Source organism: Hibiscus syriacus, unplaced genomic scaffold, assembly GCF_006381635.1.
Source record: "Hibiscus syriacus cultivar Baekdansim isolate YM2019G1 unplaced genomic scaffold, ASM638163v2 tig00110528_pilon, whole genome shotgun sequence".
NCBI classification, from domain to species: Eukaryota; Viridiplantae; Streptophyta; class Magnoliopsida; order Malvales; family Malvaceae; genus Hibiscus; species Hibiscus syriacus.
In genome coordinates this window covers 4,817,714-4,835,027 of record NW_024062770.1, presented here as the reverse complement: position 1 = coordinate 4,835,027, position 17,314 = coordinate 4,817,714, and the positions used below count along the sequence as shown (strand labels likewise).

General features: G+C 36.2%; 1 protein-coding gene across 1 annotated transcript; it reads right to left on the bottom strand.

The window, feature by feature from the left end:
• Positions 1-4,678: 4,678 nt before the first annotated feature.
• On the bottom strand, positions 4,679-5,359 carry LOC120130233 (serine--glyoxylate aminotransferase-like). The gene is made up of 2 exons (XM_039147513.1): positions 5,140-5,359; positions 4,679-4,953 (listed from the first exon to the last, which is right to left on the bottom strand). Exons 1-2 carry the CDS (start codon positions 5,342-5,344, stop codon positions 4,679-4,681), a joined length of 480 nt encoding a protein of 159 aa, XP_039003444.1. The 5' UTR covers positions 5,345-5,359.
• Positions 5,360-17,314: the final 11,955 nt, after the last annotated feature.

Here is a 17,314-nt window from a genome sequence, read left to right as displayed (position 1 = left end):
TCGTGTAACATTTCATAATAGACATAATAATATTTTAGATTAAAATCAGTTATAAATTAACCTTCAATTTTCACGTCATACAACAAAACTATTGCTGTTTTTAACTTTCTTTTACCGTCATAAAAAGTATGTACTGATTTCCTTCCTTTGTGGTGATTGCCCTATTCCACCAAAAGGATTGTCTTATCTGTATGATTGATTGAGAAGACATGATATCCTGTACAAAGAAAAAAACAAAAGTATAGGCAAGTGTTTATGATAGGACAGAGGCAGTAATAGGGAGAATTGAGAACACATCTGTAGAGGAGCTAGCAATCCAGCAACGATCACCAACGATCACAAAGAATGAACTATGGTGCAGGAAACCGTCGCTCGCTACAAACAATTGTTAAGTTTTCTGCAAGAGCATGCTGAAGAGTAAAAACAAGTGAACAAAAAGATCCAACAAACACTTCAAGAGGTGGAATGCCAACTAGCTGTTATATCATCACAGTTGGACTAACATTCAAGGCACAATTTAAAATTGATGGATAAAAGAAAGTAGTGACTAAACGAGACGGTTTAAGCACAATAATAACCCATGTGTTCAATGAATTGCCAACACCAATAAACTCTGAAATTGGTGATCAATTGATTTAGGGTAGTAAGGCAGATGACTTCCCGTGCACTAATGGAGTCAACCTAAGCACAATGATCACCCATGTGTTTGATAAATAGTCAACACTAACAAACTCTAAAACTGATGATAAATTGTTTCAGGCTGGTAAGAAAGTTGATATTCAAAAGGTTGAAATAACATAGTTTCTTCTAACACCACTGAAACAAAGGAAAACCATGTTGAAGGAGATGATGGAATTCAAGTGGAACAATTGGACCAAGATACCAAGGTTCATCAACTATGGTTAACTACATCGACAATGTTGATATCTGAGGTTGCTAATTTCTTCGGTTCATACAAACTGAAACACTATCAAATTTTTGAGGATGACACAAAATGCTCACAAAGCTATAGTGGTATTTTAAAGAAAAAAGGTTCTTAAAATTGGCAAGCTAAATTGGGTAAAATACTCGACGATAATGAGGAATCACGACGCTCCAAATGATATTGCCTTGTACTTATCCCAGATTTATTAAAGAAGTTTAGTTCCAAAAGATAATGATTCCAAAAAGAGATGCCGAATAAATTATACCGAAGATGCTTGCACCAGAAAGGACCATAACTCTGGCGTTATTGAACTATATCGTTTATCTTGGGATGAAGATTATTATACTAATTTTAACCCGAGATTGAAAAATGATTGCAAAGAAGAATGCAGTCGAGATTTTAACTGTGCAATTGTCATATATCAAAGCATCAAGGAAGTAGGCAAAAAATTGAAGCTTCCATTAAGATACAGAAAAGCAGGAAAGAGGTAGATCGACAACATTTGTAAAAATGGCAACATGTTCTCAAAAAATAAGTTTAGAGAAATTCAAGAAGCGAGAACTTTGAATGAACATCTTCTTTTCAAGCATTTCATGTTTGTCAGTCGCGCTATACCTTTTAGAGTTCTCTGGTGTTCTTATGTACTGACATCGGATTCAACAACACAAGGATTATAGACTAGCAGGATAATAGTATTGTTGGGAATGTCACATTAAAGTCATTCACATAGAAGAGATAAAGAGTGCAACTAGCAATTTGACGAATTGCTTTGGGAGAGACAGATACATGACAGTCTTCGGAGGTTTCATACCAAAGACTTAAAAGAGTAATGGCCGAAGAAGAAAAAGATTTCAGATATGAAATGAAAGCAATGGGGAAAACTCTTCACGTGAACCTAGTTCAGTTGCTTGGTTACTACTATGATAAAACCAATAAGCTCTTGGAGTATGAGTACATGAAAAGAGGGACACTTGCATATCTTCTCTTTAGATCCAATTTGAAGATACATTGGGAAAGAAGAATTGGTATAATATTGAACATAATTAGAGAAATATTTTACTTGCACGAAGAATGTCATCCAAATCATCCATTGTGACATCAAACCTGAAAAATATACTAATCGAGATGAAGATCATAAATTTTAGTTTGGTCAAGCTAATGATGCCTAAACAAAGCAAATCGTTTACAGAGATTATAGGAACAAGCTGTTACCTTGCACCATAGTGGCATAGGAACATGCCTAATGTAGACACTCGTTTTTATCCGGACAAAAAAATATATTATACTTATCATTGTTATTAATTAATTAATATTATTTTGCAGCCCTCCATGCAACATCCCAGTGATCAATTTGTGCTGGGAAAGGACTGCTGAGTCAACTCAACATCAGCTGAGGCATGATCTAAATGGCCCCATGTTTAACCCCCACGTATCTCAACTATTCCACAACACCCCTAAATATCCGGCCATTACATACCGCTTCCTTTCCCCTATATATTGAACAAACACGCTGCTTTTAAAGGGGGAACCACGGTGAGTAAAGGGCTCTCTAGGCATAAAAACCCAGCTGAAAAGTAAGCAAGAGGGAGACAAATGAGCAGCAGCCGCAGAAAGGCTTGAAGCCTCTTCCGTTTGTGCCATGATTTCCTTGTTCCGCTTGAAATTTGCTCTGTCTGTGTCTGTTTCTACTCATAAAATAAGAAAAAGGAGAAGTAGAGAAGGGCAAACATGGCGGCGCATGGCGGAAAGATGAAGTCCGTTTCCATCAACGGTGTGAAATGTACACAATTTCTCCCCACCAGCGCTCCGTTTCTGCTTGGCTTGGTCCCAAAAAGCAACGCTCCCTCCGCAAAGACAAGAATTATACGGAGAGGTGTTGGCTGATGACTATTCAAAACTTGCATTCTTATGTGCTAATCGTTCTGTTATAGTGTTTCAAATAGCGGAATGAAAGCGCTATTGCGGCAGCTATTTTACGGTAACGTCACCATCCGAAATTGATATTGTTCAAAGAAGCGGTGTGACGCGAGAATCACAACAATAACGGCCGATAGCGGCCGCAACTTAACGTGTAACGGCCGATCGCGACTGTAACGACCCATTATTCCCGTTATTTTCCATTACACCAAGTCAACACCAAACTCAAAATAAAAGTTCAGATTTTCTCTCAAATTTAATTGTCCAAACTCAAAATCAAACAAAATCAGAAAAAAAAATTTCACTTTGAAGAGAAGTACATGATTATTTTATCTTTCTTCTTGTTTTTCTTTTGGTGTAACATGCAAACAGCAAAGTAAGATTTTTTGGGTATATTTGACAGGAATCAAGCTAGCAAGCAAAGAAAATTTAAAAACATGAAAAAATAAAGAAGATAAATGACGAATTTTAACAAAAAATCTCTTTTTTTTAATATTTGCTCTGCCTTTATGCCTCCTTCTCACTCATGCACCATACACACTACAGCAAAACTGATATGTAGCGGCGTTTGGAAAGAAAACGCCACAAAAGTTAAACATATAGCAGCGTTTACAATCGTAGCGCCACAAATTTATACTTTAGTGGCGTTTTTACAAAAAACGCCGCTATAGTGTGGTTTCTTGCGGCGTTTGTTAAGAAACGCCGCAATATATCGGTAAATTAGCGGCGTTTATACCACAAACGCCGTAATAGTGTTAATCAATAGTGGCGTTTTTAGATAAACGCCACAATAGTTTTAATCAATAGTGGCGTTTTTTAACAATCGCCACAATAGTGTAATCAATAGTGGCGTTTTTTTTGTATAAACGCCGCAAAATGTTAAATATATAATCCTCTTTTTCTCCTACCCAAACCCTAAAATCATTTAAACTCTTCTTCCCTCAAAGCTTCTTCTCTGGAACAACAATAGCTCTCCATATAATGTTTATACATATATCAGTCAATTTAGTTGATGTACATTAGAAATGAAATATGTAAAATCAACTAATATTATCTAAATAAAAGGTAATTAGCGGCGTTTGTATCCAGAAACGCCGCTATAGATCTGATATGTTGTGGCATTTGTATCCAAAAACGCCGCAAAAGAGTAATATTGTAGTGGCAATAGAGTTGTATATTGTCATTTATAACGGCGTGTTTTAAGAAAATACCGTAAAATACTTTGAATTTAGTGGCGTTTTTTAAAAAACGCCCCTAAAAAGTTGTATTTTAGTGGCGTTTGTGACATAAACGCCGCAATAGTGTGTCCCTTAGTGGCATTTTCGTAATAAACGCCGTAATAGAATAGTTCCTTTGTGGCGTTTTTAATATAAACGCCGTAATTGTCCTTTAATTTATATATCCCCAATTCTACAGCCCGAATCCCTTATTTGTTTTATCCCCAAATCTTCTTCCTCGAATTAGCAGTGCATACTTGACAAATCGGTGCACCACTCACCACCATCACGCCGCGGGTGACCACTGTTGCACAACCAATCATCAACGTCGCGGCGCATCAAGCTGTTGTCGTTAATTTCTAGTCACAAATTTCCGACCATCTCAATCTCAGCTTTGAAACAAGGTATGTACAATCATTACCTAATCTCAAGCGATTCGTGTGATGTAGTTTCAATCGAGTTTCTCTTCTTGCCAACAACATTTCTTGTTGCATGGAAAACTGGAAATAAGCTAATAAGCTAATAAGCGATTCGTGTGATGTAGTTTCAATCGAGTTTCTTTTCGGATTTTGCTGCTAATAAGCTAATGTTTCATGGAAAAATGGAAAGTCTAATTATTTTATTGTTGCATTGTTGTTAACAAAGATTTTTTGGTTGCATGATTGTGAACAATGCAAATGGCCTTGATTGTGTGGGCGTGATCAACTGCAAGTTTTTTCGCCAGAATGTCAAGGTTCGCACCTTGACCCCACTCGCTTTCAACTACATCGACGATGAACTTGAGGCGTTGTTGTTGATCAATCCACAGCAGACTGAATTGTCCAATAAGGAAAGATACAATTCGATCTCCAGGGGACAGGGTATTAGTAAGTGCACTCTCCCATGCACCAGTTCCTGAATTCAAACACCAACATTATCTTCGTTAGCTAATCTGAAACAGGTAAGATACTATTATTAAGTATTAACAACATATTACTTATGTGATTGATTAATGCTATTAGTTTTCAAGTCGGTCAATCTTAAGTATTAACTTCAGATGGATAGCTGAAAACATGGTAGCGTGATTAAAACAATAAATACCTGTAGTTGGGATCAAAAAGGGAGTGCCGGTGGTAGTTTTGAAAATCTTCTTGACATCTTCAAGAAGAGTTCTTGTCATTGCAGGAATGGCAGGGGAACGGTAATCCTCATTGTTCCTGTTCATGGCCCGAATAACCGGTTCTGGGATGTTAACCGGCCCCGGAATAAAGAGATAGTTCTTTCCCGGTCCATACACATAGTCCATCTTTTCTCCCACTTAGAAATATCACCACCGATAACTTGAATTTCCACTACTTTTCGGTGTTCCAACGTCAACATTGAAAACAAAATCACAGATGATAAATTAATCTGTAATCTCATTCTATAGGCTTCAAATAATATGAATAAATTAGATTCTAATGCAGATTTATTAGGGTGATTGGTTACTAACAGCACTCTATCACTCTATCATATAAATAAACGCAGAGGGAAAACCAAATGAACAAAGAGATGCTAGAAGATTATGGTAGCTATCTAAATCTGGTTATATTTCACATGAGTCTGTTTATATGTAAATGCTACATTTCGATGAAACATGTGTAAGTATTTAGTTCTATAGTATGCAGTTGTATATAATTCTCGTTATAATTTTTATAAATTAACTGAGATACATTTGCTCCCATACAATTTTATCAATTTAAAAGTTGTATAATTTACGAGTGATTAGTTTTATACTATGCAAATATTATTATGCACTAAATATGATAATTTAATGCTTCTGTTTAGGTTCTAATTTTATCTATATTATTAGCAATTAACATTTGAAATTGAAACTCCAGAAATACGAAATGGATAAGAGTTGGATGGATTTCTCAAGGGTAAGCGTCGAATATCGAAATGGAGTCGAAAACTTTCTAAATTTAGCTTTTCTGAATGCAAGCCAAGAAAATATGATTCTTTGCCCTTGTAAGAATTGTGTGAACATTAATTGGCACATTCGTGAAGTTGTGTACGAGCATCTAGTAATTTTTGGATTTGTTCGGGGGTATAGAAAATGGATCTTTCATGGAGAGATTGTATCAGATAGATCTGCTTCCACGAGTTACTCAACTTATCGTGCTCCTTCTCCCCATCCAACTTTTAGAGAAGATGACATGGAAGGGATGTTACGATATGCATTTAATATGCACAATCATCAGTCGTATGATACAGAAAATTATTGTCAGGATGATGTTAATGATTTCACTGAGATTGGAAGAAGTGGATGTGATGAAGAGCCAAATGGAGAAGCGGCAAAGTTTTACAAGTTGCTGAATGAAATGAATGAACAACTTTATGAGGGATCAAAGTTTTCAAAGCTTTCTTTCTGCATTCGTCTTTTCCACTTAAAATGCCTGGGAGGGTGGACTGGTAACTCCTTTACGCAATTGTTGGAGTTACTAGGAGAAGTGTTTCCTTTTGCAAAAATCCCTCAATCATGCAAATATATGAAGAAAATGATCAAAGATTTGGGTCTTGGATATGACAAAATTCATAGTTGTCCGAATGATTGTATGTTATATTGGGGTGATCGAAAAAATCAGGAGTCTTGTCATGTATGCGGAAAATCTCGATGGATTACTAGAGAGGCAGAAAATGTTACTGAGGATGAAGCTCAAGCACGATCAAGAAAGAAACCGATCAAGATTCTGCAATATTTTCCTCTCATACCTAGGCTACAAAGATTGTTTATGTCCTCCAAGATTGCTGAGTCTATGAGGTGGCATCATGATGGCAGAACCGATGATGGATTATTACGGCATCCTGCAGATTCTTTAGCTTGGAAGTCATTTGACAACAAGTATCCAATTTTTGCGAGAGATCCTCGAAATGTCAGGCTCGGTCTTGCAACAGATGGGTTTAATCCTTTCAAACTCATGAGTACTTCGTATAGTACTTGGCCTGTTGTACTTGTTCCATACAATTTGCCTCCCTGGATTTGCATGAAACAATCATCTTTCATCTTATCCATAATAATCCTCGGCGAGAAAGGCCCCGGAAATGATATTGATATTTACATGCAGCCGCTAATTGTAGAGTTGAAACAGTTATGGGAAGGGGTCGAAACGTACGATGTGTTGACGAAGGAGAACTTTAATTTACGCGCTACTTTATTATGGACAATTAATGATTTTCCTACGTATGCAAATTTATCTGGTTGGAGTACCAAAGGTCGTTATGCTTGTCCTTGTTGTGCTGCACAAACATGTTCGAAGTGGTTGGTTAATGGAAAAAAGTTCTCTTATATGGGACATCGTCGGTGGTTACCTGATAATCATAGATTTAGATGTCAAAAGAATATGTTTGATGGTGATGAGAGTTTCGAAATGCTCCTGACCAAACAACCGGCTCTGAAATATTCAAATGTTGAAAAATATCAATTTTACTTATGGAAAGATGAATCAACCAACTAGTACACGATCAAATAAAAAGGCAAAACAGGTCAATGAAGAGCTTGAAGTTGACGAACAAACTGATGATGAGTATGATGAAGAGGATGATCCAAATGAGGTAGACTTGTGGAAAAAGAGGAGTATATTCTTCGAGTTGCCTTATTGGAAAAAGAAGATTTTGAGACATAATCTTGATGTAATGCACATTGAGAAGAATGTCTGTGAGAATATTATCGGGACCATTCTGAATGATGGCAGAAAATCTAAAGATAATCTTAAGAGTCGACTTGACTTAGTGGACATGGGAATTCGACATGATCTTCATCCGCAATTACGTCCGAATGGAAGAAATTTCTTGTCGCCTTCTATTTTTTCTCTTTCGAAGAAAGAAAAAGAAGTGTTTTGCACGGTGTTGAAGGATATAAAGGTCCCAGATGGGTATGCATCAAACATTTCTCGATGTGGTAGTGTTAAAGATCGAAGACTTTATGGTTTAAAGTCTCATGATTATCACATATTAATGCAAGATTTACTACCAGTAGCTGTTCGCGGTTGCATGTCGAGTAAGGTGACGTCTTGTATCATTGAACTTTCTAATATAATGAAAGCCATATGTGGGAAAGTTCTAATGGTTGAAGAACTTGATAAACTACAAGATCGAGTTGCCTTGACTTTATGCAACTTGGAGAAGATATTTCAGCCTTCATTCTTCACAATTATGGTGCATCTGTTAATTCATCTTCCTCACGAAGCAAGAGTTGGTGGTCCCGTTTTCTATCGATGGATGTACCCTATAGAGAGGTGTTAATTGAATTACACGTTTCAAATTACTACTGATTATACATTTGAATAAAATGTATTTACGTAGTATGTTGTTTTCTGTATAGGTTCTTGGGCAAGTTGAAGTCTTATTGTCGTAATAAGCGTTATCCGGAAGGATCAATTGCTGAAGGGTATTTGGCAGAGGAATGTATGACATTTTGCTCTAGATATTTGGAACATGTTGAAACAAGATGGAATAGACCAAATCGAAATGATGAGTTAGGTACTGATGACTTAACTCAACATTATTTGTTTGGAAGTTATGGTCAACCATTAGGGAAAGTTGAAATTGCACATTTAGATGACACGTCTTGGGTACAAGCACACCGATATATTCTTTTCCATCACGATTCAATAGATCACTTTCGCACGTAAGTCTTTCGGACCCAATCCTAATGAAATCTCTTTATCTTTTATATTTATCAATTTTTAACGACATAATATTCTTTATAGTGAGTTTAAAGAAGTATTGAGATCTCGAGCACGCTCCCGAAGATTAAATCAGCGAGAGCTACATAAGTTATTCACAGAAACTTTTCATGAATGGTTAGGCCAGACGTAAGCAACTAAATCTTACGAACACTTATAAATAATATATGTCTTGCTTTTTATATCGACATCAATGCAAATTAATTCACCATTCAAGTGTAATAGGTTTGGAGTGGGAGAGAAGTTAGTGAAGAAGTTAAATGGCTTTCTCAAGGTCCGAATAGAATAGTTAAAAGATATAATGCCTTCCTCATTAATGGGTTCAGGCTTCACACGAAATCTCGTGAAAGATTAAGGAGGACACAAAATTGTGGAGTCGTAGTTACTTCATCAACTACAAGTTATGCTACTGTAAGGGACAATAATTCGCAGGATGGAGAGGTCGATTATTATGGAAATCTTACGGACATTATTGAGTTAGATTATTATGGAAAACGAAAGGTTGTGTTGTTTCGGTGTGACTGGGTTGATGTAAACATATGTATAAAAAGAGATAAATTCGGGTTTTCAATGGTGAATTTCTCTCGATTAATTCACACGGGTCAACGTTTGATGGATGAACCATATGTATTTTCCTCTCAAGTGAAACAAGTATTTTATTGTCACGATCCAATGGATGACGGTTGGTATGTTGTGCTTCGAAATACTCCCAGAGACTTGATAGACATCGGGGATGGAAGTAGAGATGACATTGAAACAAGATCAGAGTGTTTACCTCTACTACCACAAAACTTAGATGAAACTATCAGTAATACAACACAATTTCAATGGGTTCGGGAGGACGTTGATGAAGATATTTATGACAACTGACATTACATAAGACTGTTGTACGTTTTTGAAGAAAACGCCGCTAAACATCAACGACTATTGCGGCGTTTGTCTGCCAAATACCGTTAAATATCAACACCTATTGCGGCGTTTTTAATTCTAAACGCCGCTAAATATCAATACCTTTTGCGGCGTTTGTTGAACAATCGCCGCTATATGTTGTAACATATTGCGGCGTTTTTTTGTTGAAAAACGCCGCAAACTTTAGCGGCGCTATTTTTACGGCGGCGTTGTTTTTACGCCGTAGGTGTTTTTAGCGGCGCTTAAAAACGCTGCTATAAGTAAAAAAAATGCCGCAATAAGCCATTTTTGCTGTAGTACATAAGAATAAAAAGAAGGGATTTAATAATTTTTTAGTTATATTTTATGTTTTAAATAATTATTTTTTACTTTTAATGTTTTAGATTTGGACCAAAACAGGTCCAATAACAAGTTAATTAATTTTTAACTTTTAATGTTTTGGGTTTGGACCAAAACAGACCTAATAAGTTAATTATTTTTTGGATTTGATATTTTTTTACTTATGTATAGTTTTTTTTTAAATAAATAATGAGTTATTTTTAATTTAATAAGTTTTAAGTTATAATATGTTGATTTTGGTAAGTAAATAATAACGGGTAATTTATTTTTATCTATTTTATTTTTTGAGTTTTTCCTATGTTGATAGTCTTATTTTTTTAAATAATAATGTATTCACAATGTTATTATTAATTAATTATCATATCCTATAACTGATTTATATTTGATTGAACTATATTATATATATGTTATTTTCTTTTAGAAAACATTCTAAAAATTATTAAAAAAAAACTCTTTAAAATTATAATTATTATTATTATGGTTTAGAATAAGTTGTGAGAACTTTAAGAAAATTCACGACCGCGACACATGCAGTGACCACGATGACATCCATTATGTCCGCAACCGCGATAAACGCGATACGACTGAAAACGCGGCCGCAAACGCTATTTATATCCTATTATGTTAATCTACATGCAAAATATGGGAAGCACTACAGTATGCGGATTCCAAGAAGGGAAAGGAATACACGAACCAGAAAGTTGATGGGCAAGGGAGATCAATTCCAAAACATCTCTTCTATGCTGGGCCATGTGATAATTTAAAGGATGCAGCTTTCAAAATTTTGCAAAGTGGAGTAGCTATAGTTCCTGTTATCCATTCATCCTCATAAGACGGTTCATTTCCCCAATTATTACATCTTGCTTCTCTTTCTGGAATACTAAAATGCTTATGCAGGTATTTTAAACATTGTTCTGGTTCTCTGCCCATACTACAATTACCAATTTATGCAATCCCTCTGGGTCCACGGGTTAAAAAAAACCAGACTCATTTGCTTCATGTAAACCCACGTGTATTTGGGGTTATAAAGTGCTAAACCATGGTGTAATCCTTCCATCTTTGATCATCATTCATTTTGATCCTTTTATTATTATTTTTTATTATTTTTTACTAACTTTTATTTATCTTTGTTATCTATTTTATTTATTTTGTTATTATTATATTAATATTTTCTCTTTTTTCATATTTATTTTTATTTTACAATCTAACAATATTTTCGAATTTAGGGATAGTTTTCAACCAATCAAAGGTAAGTAATTTGAATCGAACGTTTTAAATTTCAATTTTTGCAATTAAGACAACCGACAAATTAATTGGTACCGAAAGGGCAGTACAAGGGTGCTAATCATTCCTTAACTGTAACCGACTCCTGAACCCGACACATTTCTGGTAAAGCGCAGATCAGGTAAGATGGTATCCGACCTACCTAAATATCGTTTTAAAATGATCGGTGGCGACTCTAATCCAATTATTCAATTCGAAGCCAATTCGGGCCCAACCGAAAGACGGTTCCGGCAACTTGGCGACTCTGCTGGGGACAGGTATGTGAGTCAAGCCGAAATTAATTTTCGGTTGTCTTTTTTAGCGAAAATTATAAGTTTAAATTTTAATTTATTTATTCGATTCTTATTATTTATCTTTGATATTCTTTTCAAATAAATAGTTGTACTAACGATTTCTTTCAATGATTTCAGCTTTAAAGCTTTTTTCCATCTAAGGCTCTATACCCGAGTTCCAAACCCGTTTTAAGTGTGGGGAAAGCGATGCTCTCGTGAGAATTTATTCTCCGTATGGGCCTAGCAAGTAACCTTTGGGATTCATATACCTTATGCCTTTGTGTGAATTTATTCTCTGTATGGGCATAAGGGAATGTATCCTCTCGAGTTTAACTTAGTCCACACAAGCTTGTAATGGGCTTAGGACTAAGGGTCTGGCAAGCCCAAGGGGACACCGGCAAGGAGAACTCAGATACCATCTTTAGAACCTAAACCGGGGGGCTACAGGGAATTAGAGCCCACCTCAAAGCCTCATTTCAAACCCTAGGCTGTTTTGAGATTATTTCCTACTTTATTTTCTGTTCAAAGTATGTGAACTAGAAATTTATGTGGTTAGGACTTGTTCGAAATCAACTTACGGGATAGAGATCATGTCTGGGTAGGAATAATAAGCATATGGGGTAGATATCATGCGGGGTAGGATTTTTTTTCATTATTGTTTTGATTTACCTCACTAACTCTTTTTATTTTTGTTCTCTTTCATTTTATTTCCATCATTTAAAAGAGGTGTTGATCCACTAAAATGTATTCGTTAAACGAAAATAATTTGCATTAATGGACAAAGGGGTTATAATACAAGAGGTGAAAAACGCATAGGTCTGGCTATGGTCAGGGAGACAATTTGTAAGACAGCTCAACCAAAAAGACTTGGTACCCATAATCGAAGAATATGACATACTGCTGCATTATAAAGGATTCAAAATTGACCGGGATTTACATCGAGCACATCAAAAGTCGACCTTCTGAGTTGGAAAAATTTGCAGGGGCAAGATGAGAAAAAGGCTACTGACTTGGAGAGTCCCTTCAAAGACAACAAGAGTAGGATGGCAAAATGATAGCTGAAATTAGAGGCCATTGTTGACGAATTCAAGAAGCAAGCAAGTAAGGTTCAGATATTTCCTTTCGATGGAGGGCTCCAATGACGTATTCATCAGAGCGGTTCGATAAGGTATTCAACCGGTGGCATACGGAGGCAGAAGATGAGTCGACCTGTCAAAAGGTCTTCGGGGTCTAGAAGACTTAGCGGTTTTTTTGTCTCTTAAGAAATAACATTTTTGTCCCCAATAAAGATTATTTACAGTAATAGACACATTTTTGGATCAGTGCCTCGAAACTTCATGCATCATGCATTCTTGCATATTTCGCATTATTTTTTTCTTTTATATTATATTTTTCTCATTACATTAACTAACAAGAGATGTCTCATAAAAAAGATGAAAGAAAAGACACTCCCGAAGCATAAATTTGTGCGTCTGAGAGTACATCAAAAGGAGCCCCGACAAGTGAAACAGTTAAAAGATGGGGAGTAAGTACAGATGAAGGCCCTAATCCTCGACATTCTGGAAATAGTGGGGCATCCTAATGATTATTTATTCTATTTTACAGCATCCTGTTTGAACTTATTTTTTGAACTTTGACATATTTCTTTTTATGAGGATATTTCAATGAATTTATGTTGAGCATTGAATCAAATTTACAACTTGAAATTCTTTGAATATCAGCTGAATTAAAAAACTTTGTAAATGGTTCAGAGTTACAGATATTTGACAAAGTAACACTATTAAAAGCCGATAAAACAAAGGACTTTGACCTTACCTAAGAAGCTACGCTCAAACACCGTACCCTTCTCTTGTAAATAACCGATATATCCTTTTCCTCTCATAAGGGAACGAAAAAGAGGCTTGGTATTTAGGTGTGCATAGGTGTGGACAACATGGGGCATCTTTTGCATATGACTTTACTATACTTTTTGTTTAAGATGTTCAATGATGTCATGATCTTTACAGATGGAATAGTCGAGTAGGTGAATCTAGTTTAGGTTAGTTGCTTGGATATTGAACTCTAAAGATGAAATTTTTTTACCTTCAACAAACACCTAGACTATAACAGGTTCTTCTTGACAATCTTAAGTAATTAAATCTGTAAAGCTCAGCTATTCCACTAAGGCAATTGGTTATAGAGGAAACTCGAGAGCCCTAGCTTTATTAATAGATTGCGTTCAAACCATGACATTGCTCGGACACTTGGTAATTTGATGTTTTCTCCACTGCTATTGTCAGGCCGAAGACTTCGTGACGAGACGAACCCATTAGTTAACCTAATAAAAGTGATTATAATACTAAGTTGTCCCTCTAAAGCAATTGGTTAAACACCCCAGCTTTATGGATTTGGCTAGCCAGATAATGACCAATTAAATCAAATTTATCTAAATAAGAAATTTTCGGTAATGATGGACTAAGGGAGTTAAGGAACACCTGTTATAGTCAATTTCACACGAGCACTCAAGAATTTTAGTTTTTGAACGATATTTTTGCACTACCTTTGTTAGAGGAGTTTACAAAGCTTGAACAAACGGAAGATTTTAGAGGACCGAAATAGAAGGTCTAGTAATTAATTATGCTAGTTGCATCATTTTGTCCGCATCCAATTAAAATGCCAAGCCAAGAAAAAGGCAAGTTGCAATAACCAATTGACATTTCTTGTTAGGAAGCCAACCTGGAGCCAACTCATCAATTCATATATTTGTCAAAGAGATATAACTCTGAAAGCATTAAAAGAGCTATTGATTCTTTTGATATGCTTTGAACTCATGTTATAATTTGATTCGATTTCAAGCCTGAATTAAGGAGCAACATTTTACAGAAGTTTTTATACACTCATATCATTTTCCCTCCTAAAATAAGAGAAAGGATAAAAACATTTTCAAACAGGATAGTCTCAAATATGAAAGGTCCTTGAAGTTAAAACCCAAGAAGAAAATGGGGCACGATCGATTCCGATGACCAGAACGACAGACAAAGCACGAGACTCCACCCAGGAGATAAAACAAGAGCTAATTCATATTGAATGCATCTTAGACATACTTAAGAGCATCACATTCATCATTTTTTGCATACATAATTTTGCAGCTTTTAGAGTCAATTTCACTTCACAACGAAAGATATTGGACTCAACAAACAACGTTTCAGTTTCATTCAGAGTAAATTTAACTTCACAACGAAGGATATTAGACTCAACAAATAACTTTCCAGTTTCATTCAGAGTTAACTTCAACTTCACGATGAAGGATCTTGGGCTCAAAACAACACAATATTGGATTTCAACTTCACAATGAAGGATATCCAATTCAAAGCCCAACTTCACAGCGAAGGGGAGTCTGTCAACAAACAACTTTTCGGTTTCATTCATAGTCAATTTCAAATTCACGGCAAAGGATCTTGGACTCGAACAACACAAGATTGGATTTCAACTTCACAACGAAGGATATCCAATTCAAAGCTCAACTTCACAACGATGGGGCGTCTGTCAACAAACAACTTTCCAGTTTAATTCATAGTCAATTTCAACTTCACAGCGAAGGATATTGAACTCTAAGTGACACAATTTACTCGAGATTAAATTTCAACTTCACGACGAAGGATATCCAACTGAAAACCAATTTGGTGAAACAATACTTGGATTTTAACTTCACAACGAAGGATATCCAATTAAAAGCTCAACTTCACAATGAAGAGGCCATCCACGATTTCAACTTCACGACGAAGGATATCGTGCCAACAATACTTGGATTTCAACTTCACAACGAAGGATATCCAATTCAAAGCTCAACTTCACAACGAATGGGCCATCCATGATTTCAACTTCATGATGAAGGATATCATACCAACAATACTTGGATTTTAACTTCACAATGAAGGATATCCAATTCAAAGCTCAACTTAACAACGAAGGGGTCATCCACGATTTCAACTTCACGACGAAGGATATCGTGCCAACAATACTTGGATTTCAACTTCACGACGAAGGATATCGTGTCAACAATACTTGGATTTCAACTTCACGATGAAGGATATCTAATTCAAAGCTCAACTTCACAAAAAGGAGCCATCCACGATTTCAACTTCATGATGAAGGATATCGTGCCAACAATCTTTGTATTTCAACTTCACGACGAAGGATATACAATTCAAGGCTCAACTTCACAATGAATGAGCCATCCACGATTTCAACATCACGACGAAGGATATCGTGCCCACTAGCAACATCCATCTCTAGATTGAATTTCAAGTTCACGGCGAAGGATATCCAATTCAAAGCTCAACTTCACAGCGAATGAGCTTTCCAGTTTCATTCAGAGTCAATTTCAACTTCATAGCGAAGGATATTGAACTCGAAACAACGCAACTTACACAAGATTGGATTTCAACCTCGTGACGAAGGATATCCAATTCAAAGCTCAACTTCACAACGAAGGAGCCATTTATGATTTCAACTTCACGACGAAGAATATCGTACCCAAAAGATTAACCAAACTTCACGACAAAGAAGTCATCTAACACAACAACACCGAAGTCTTCGGGTTAAGTTTCATCTTCCCGACGAAGTATATTGGGCTAGAAGACAATCCAGGAGTTACTTCCCAATACTTTGAGCTCGGTTTCAACGTCACAAGGAGGGTTATCGCCCTCAAGAGGTCCATAATTTTAACTTAAAAATGAAGGATATCGTGCTTAGAATTTTACAGTTCAACTCAACTTCACAACGAAGGAGTCACCCACGATTTTAACCTTAAGAAGAAGGATATCGTGCCCAATGGATCAACTTAGTGTCGCAACAAACACTATCAAGTTTCCAAAACCAAAAAAAGAATCGGACAAAAAAACTGGTTGTCTTTTTTTGTCTTTGCCATATTCTTGTTAATACAAGAATGTGAAAAGAGGGGCAGCTATAGACATCCGTTTTTATCCGGGAAAAAAATATATTATACTTATTATTATTATTAATTAATTAATATTATTTTGCAGCCCTCCATGCAACATCCCAATGATCAATTTGTGATGAAGGAAATGATTGCAGAGTCAACTCAACATCAGCTGAGTCATGATCTAAATGGCCTCATGTTTAACCCCCACGTATCTCAACTATTCCACTACACCCCTAAAAATTCGGCCATAATCTCTGGCAATTACATACCACTTCCCTTCCCCTATATATTGAACAAACACGCTGCTTTAAAGGGGGAACCACGGTTAGTAAAGGCTCTCTAGGCATAAAAACCCAGCTGAAAAGTAAGCAAGAGGCAGACAAATGAGCAGCAGCCGCTACAGCCGTAAAAAGGCTTGAAGCCTCTTCCGTTTGTGCCGTGATTTCCTTGTTCCGCTTGAAATTTGCTCTGTCTGTGTCTGTTTCTGCTCATAAAATAAGAAAAATGAGAAATAGAGAAGGGCAAACATGGTGGCGTATGGCAGAAAGATGAAGTCTGTTTCTATTAACGGTGTGAAATGTACACAATTTCTCCCCACCAGCGCTCCGTTGCTGCTTGGCTTGGTCCCAAAAAGCAACGCTCCCTCCGCAAAGACAAGACTTATACGGAGAGGTGTTGGCTGATGACTTTTCAAAACTTGCATTTCTATGTGCTAATCATTCTGTTAATCTACATGCAAAATATGGGAAGCACTACAGTATGTGAATTCCAAGAAGGGAACACGAACCAGAAAGTTGATGGGCATGGTAGATCAATTCCAAAAC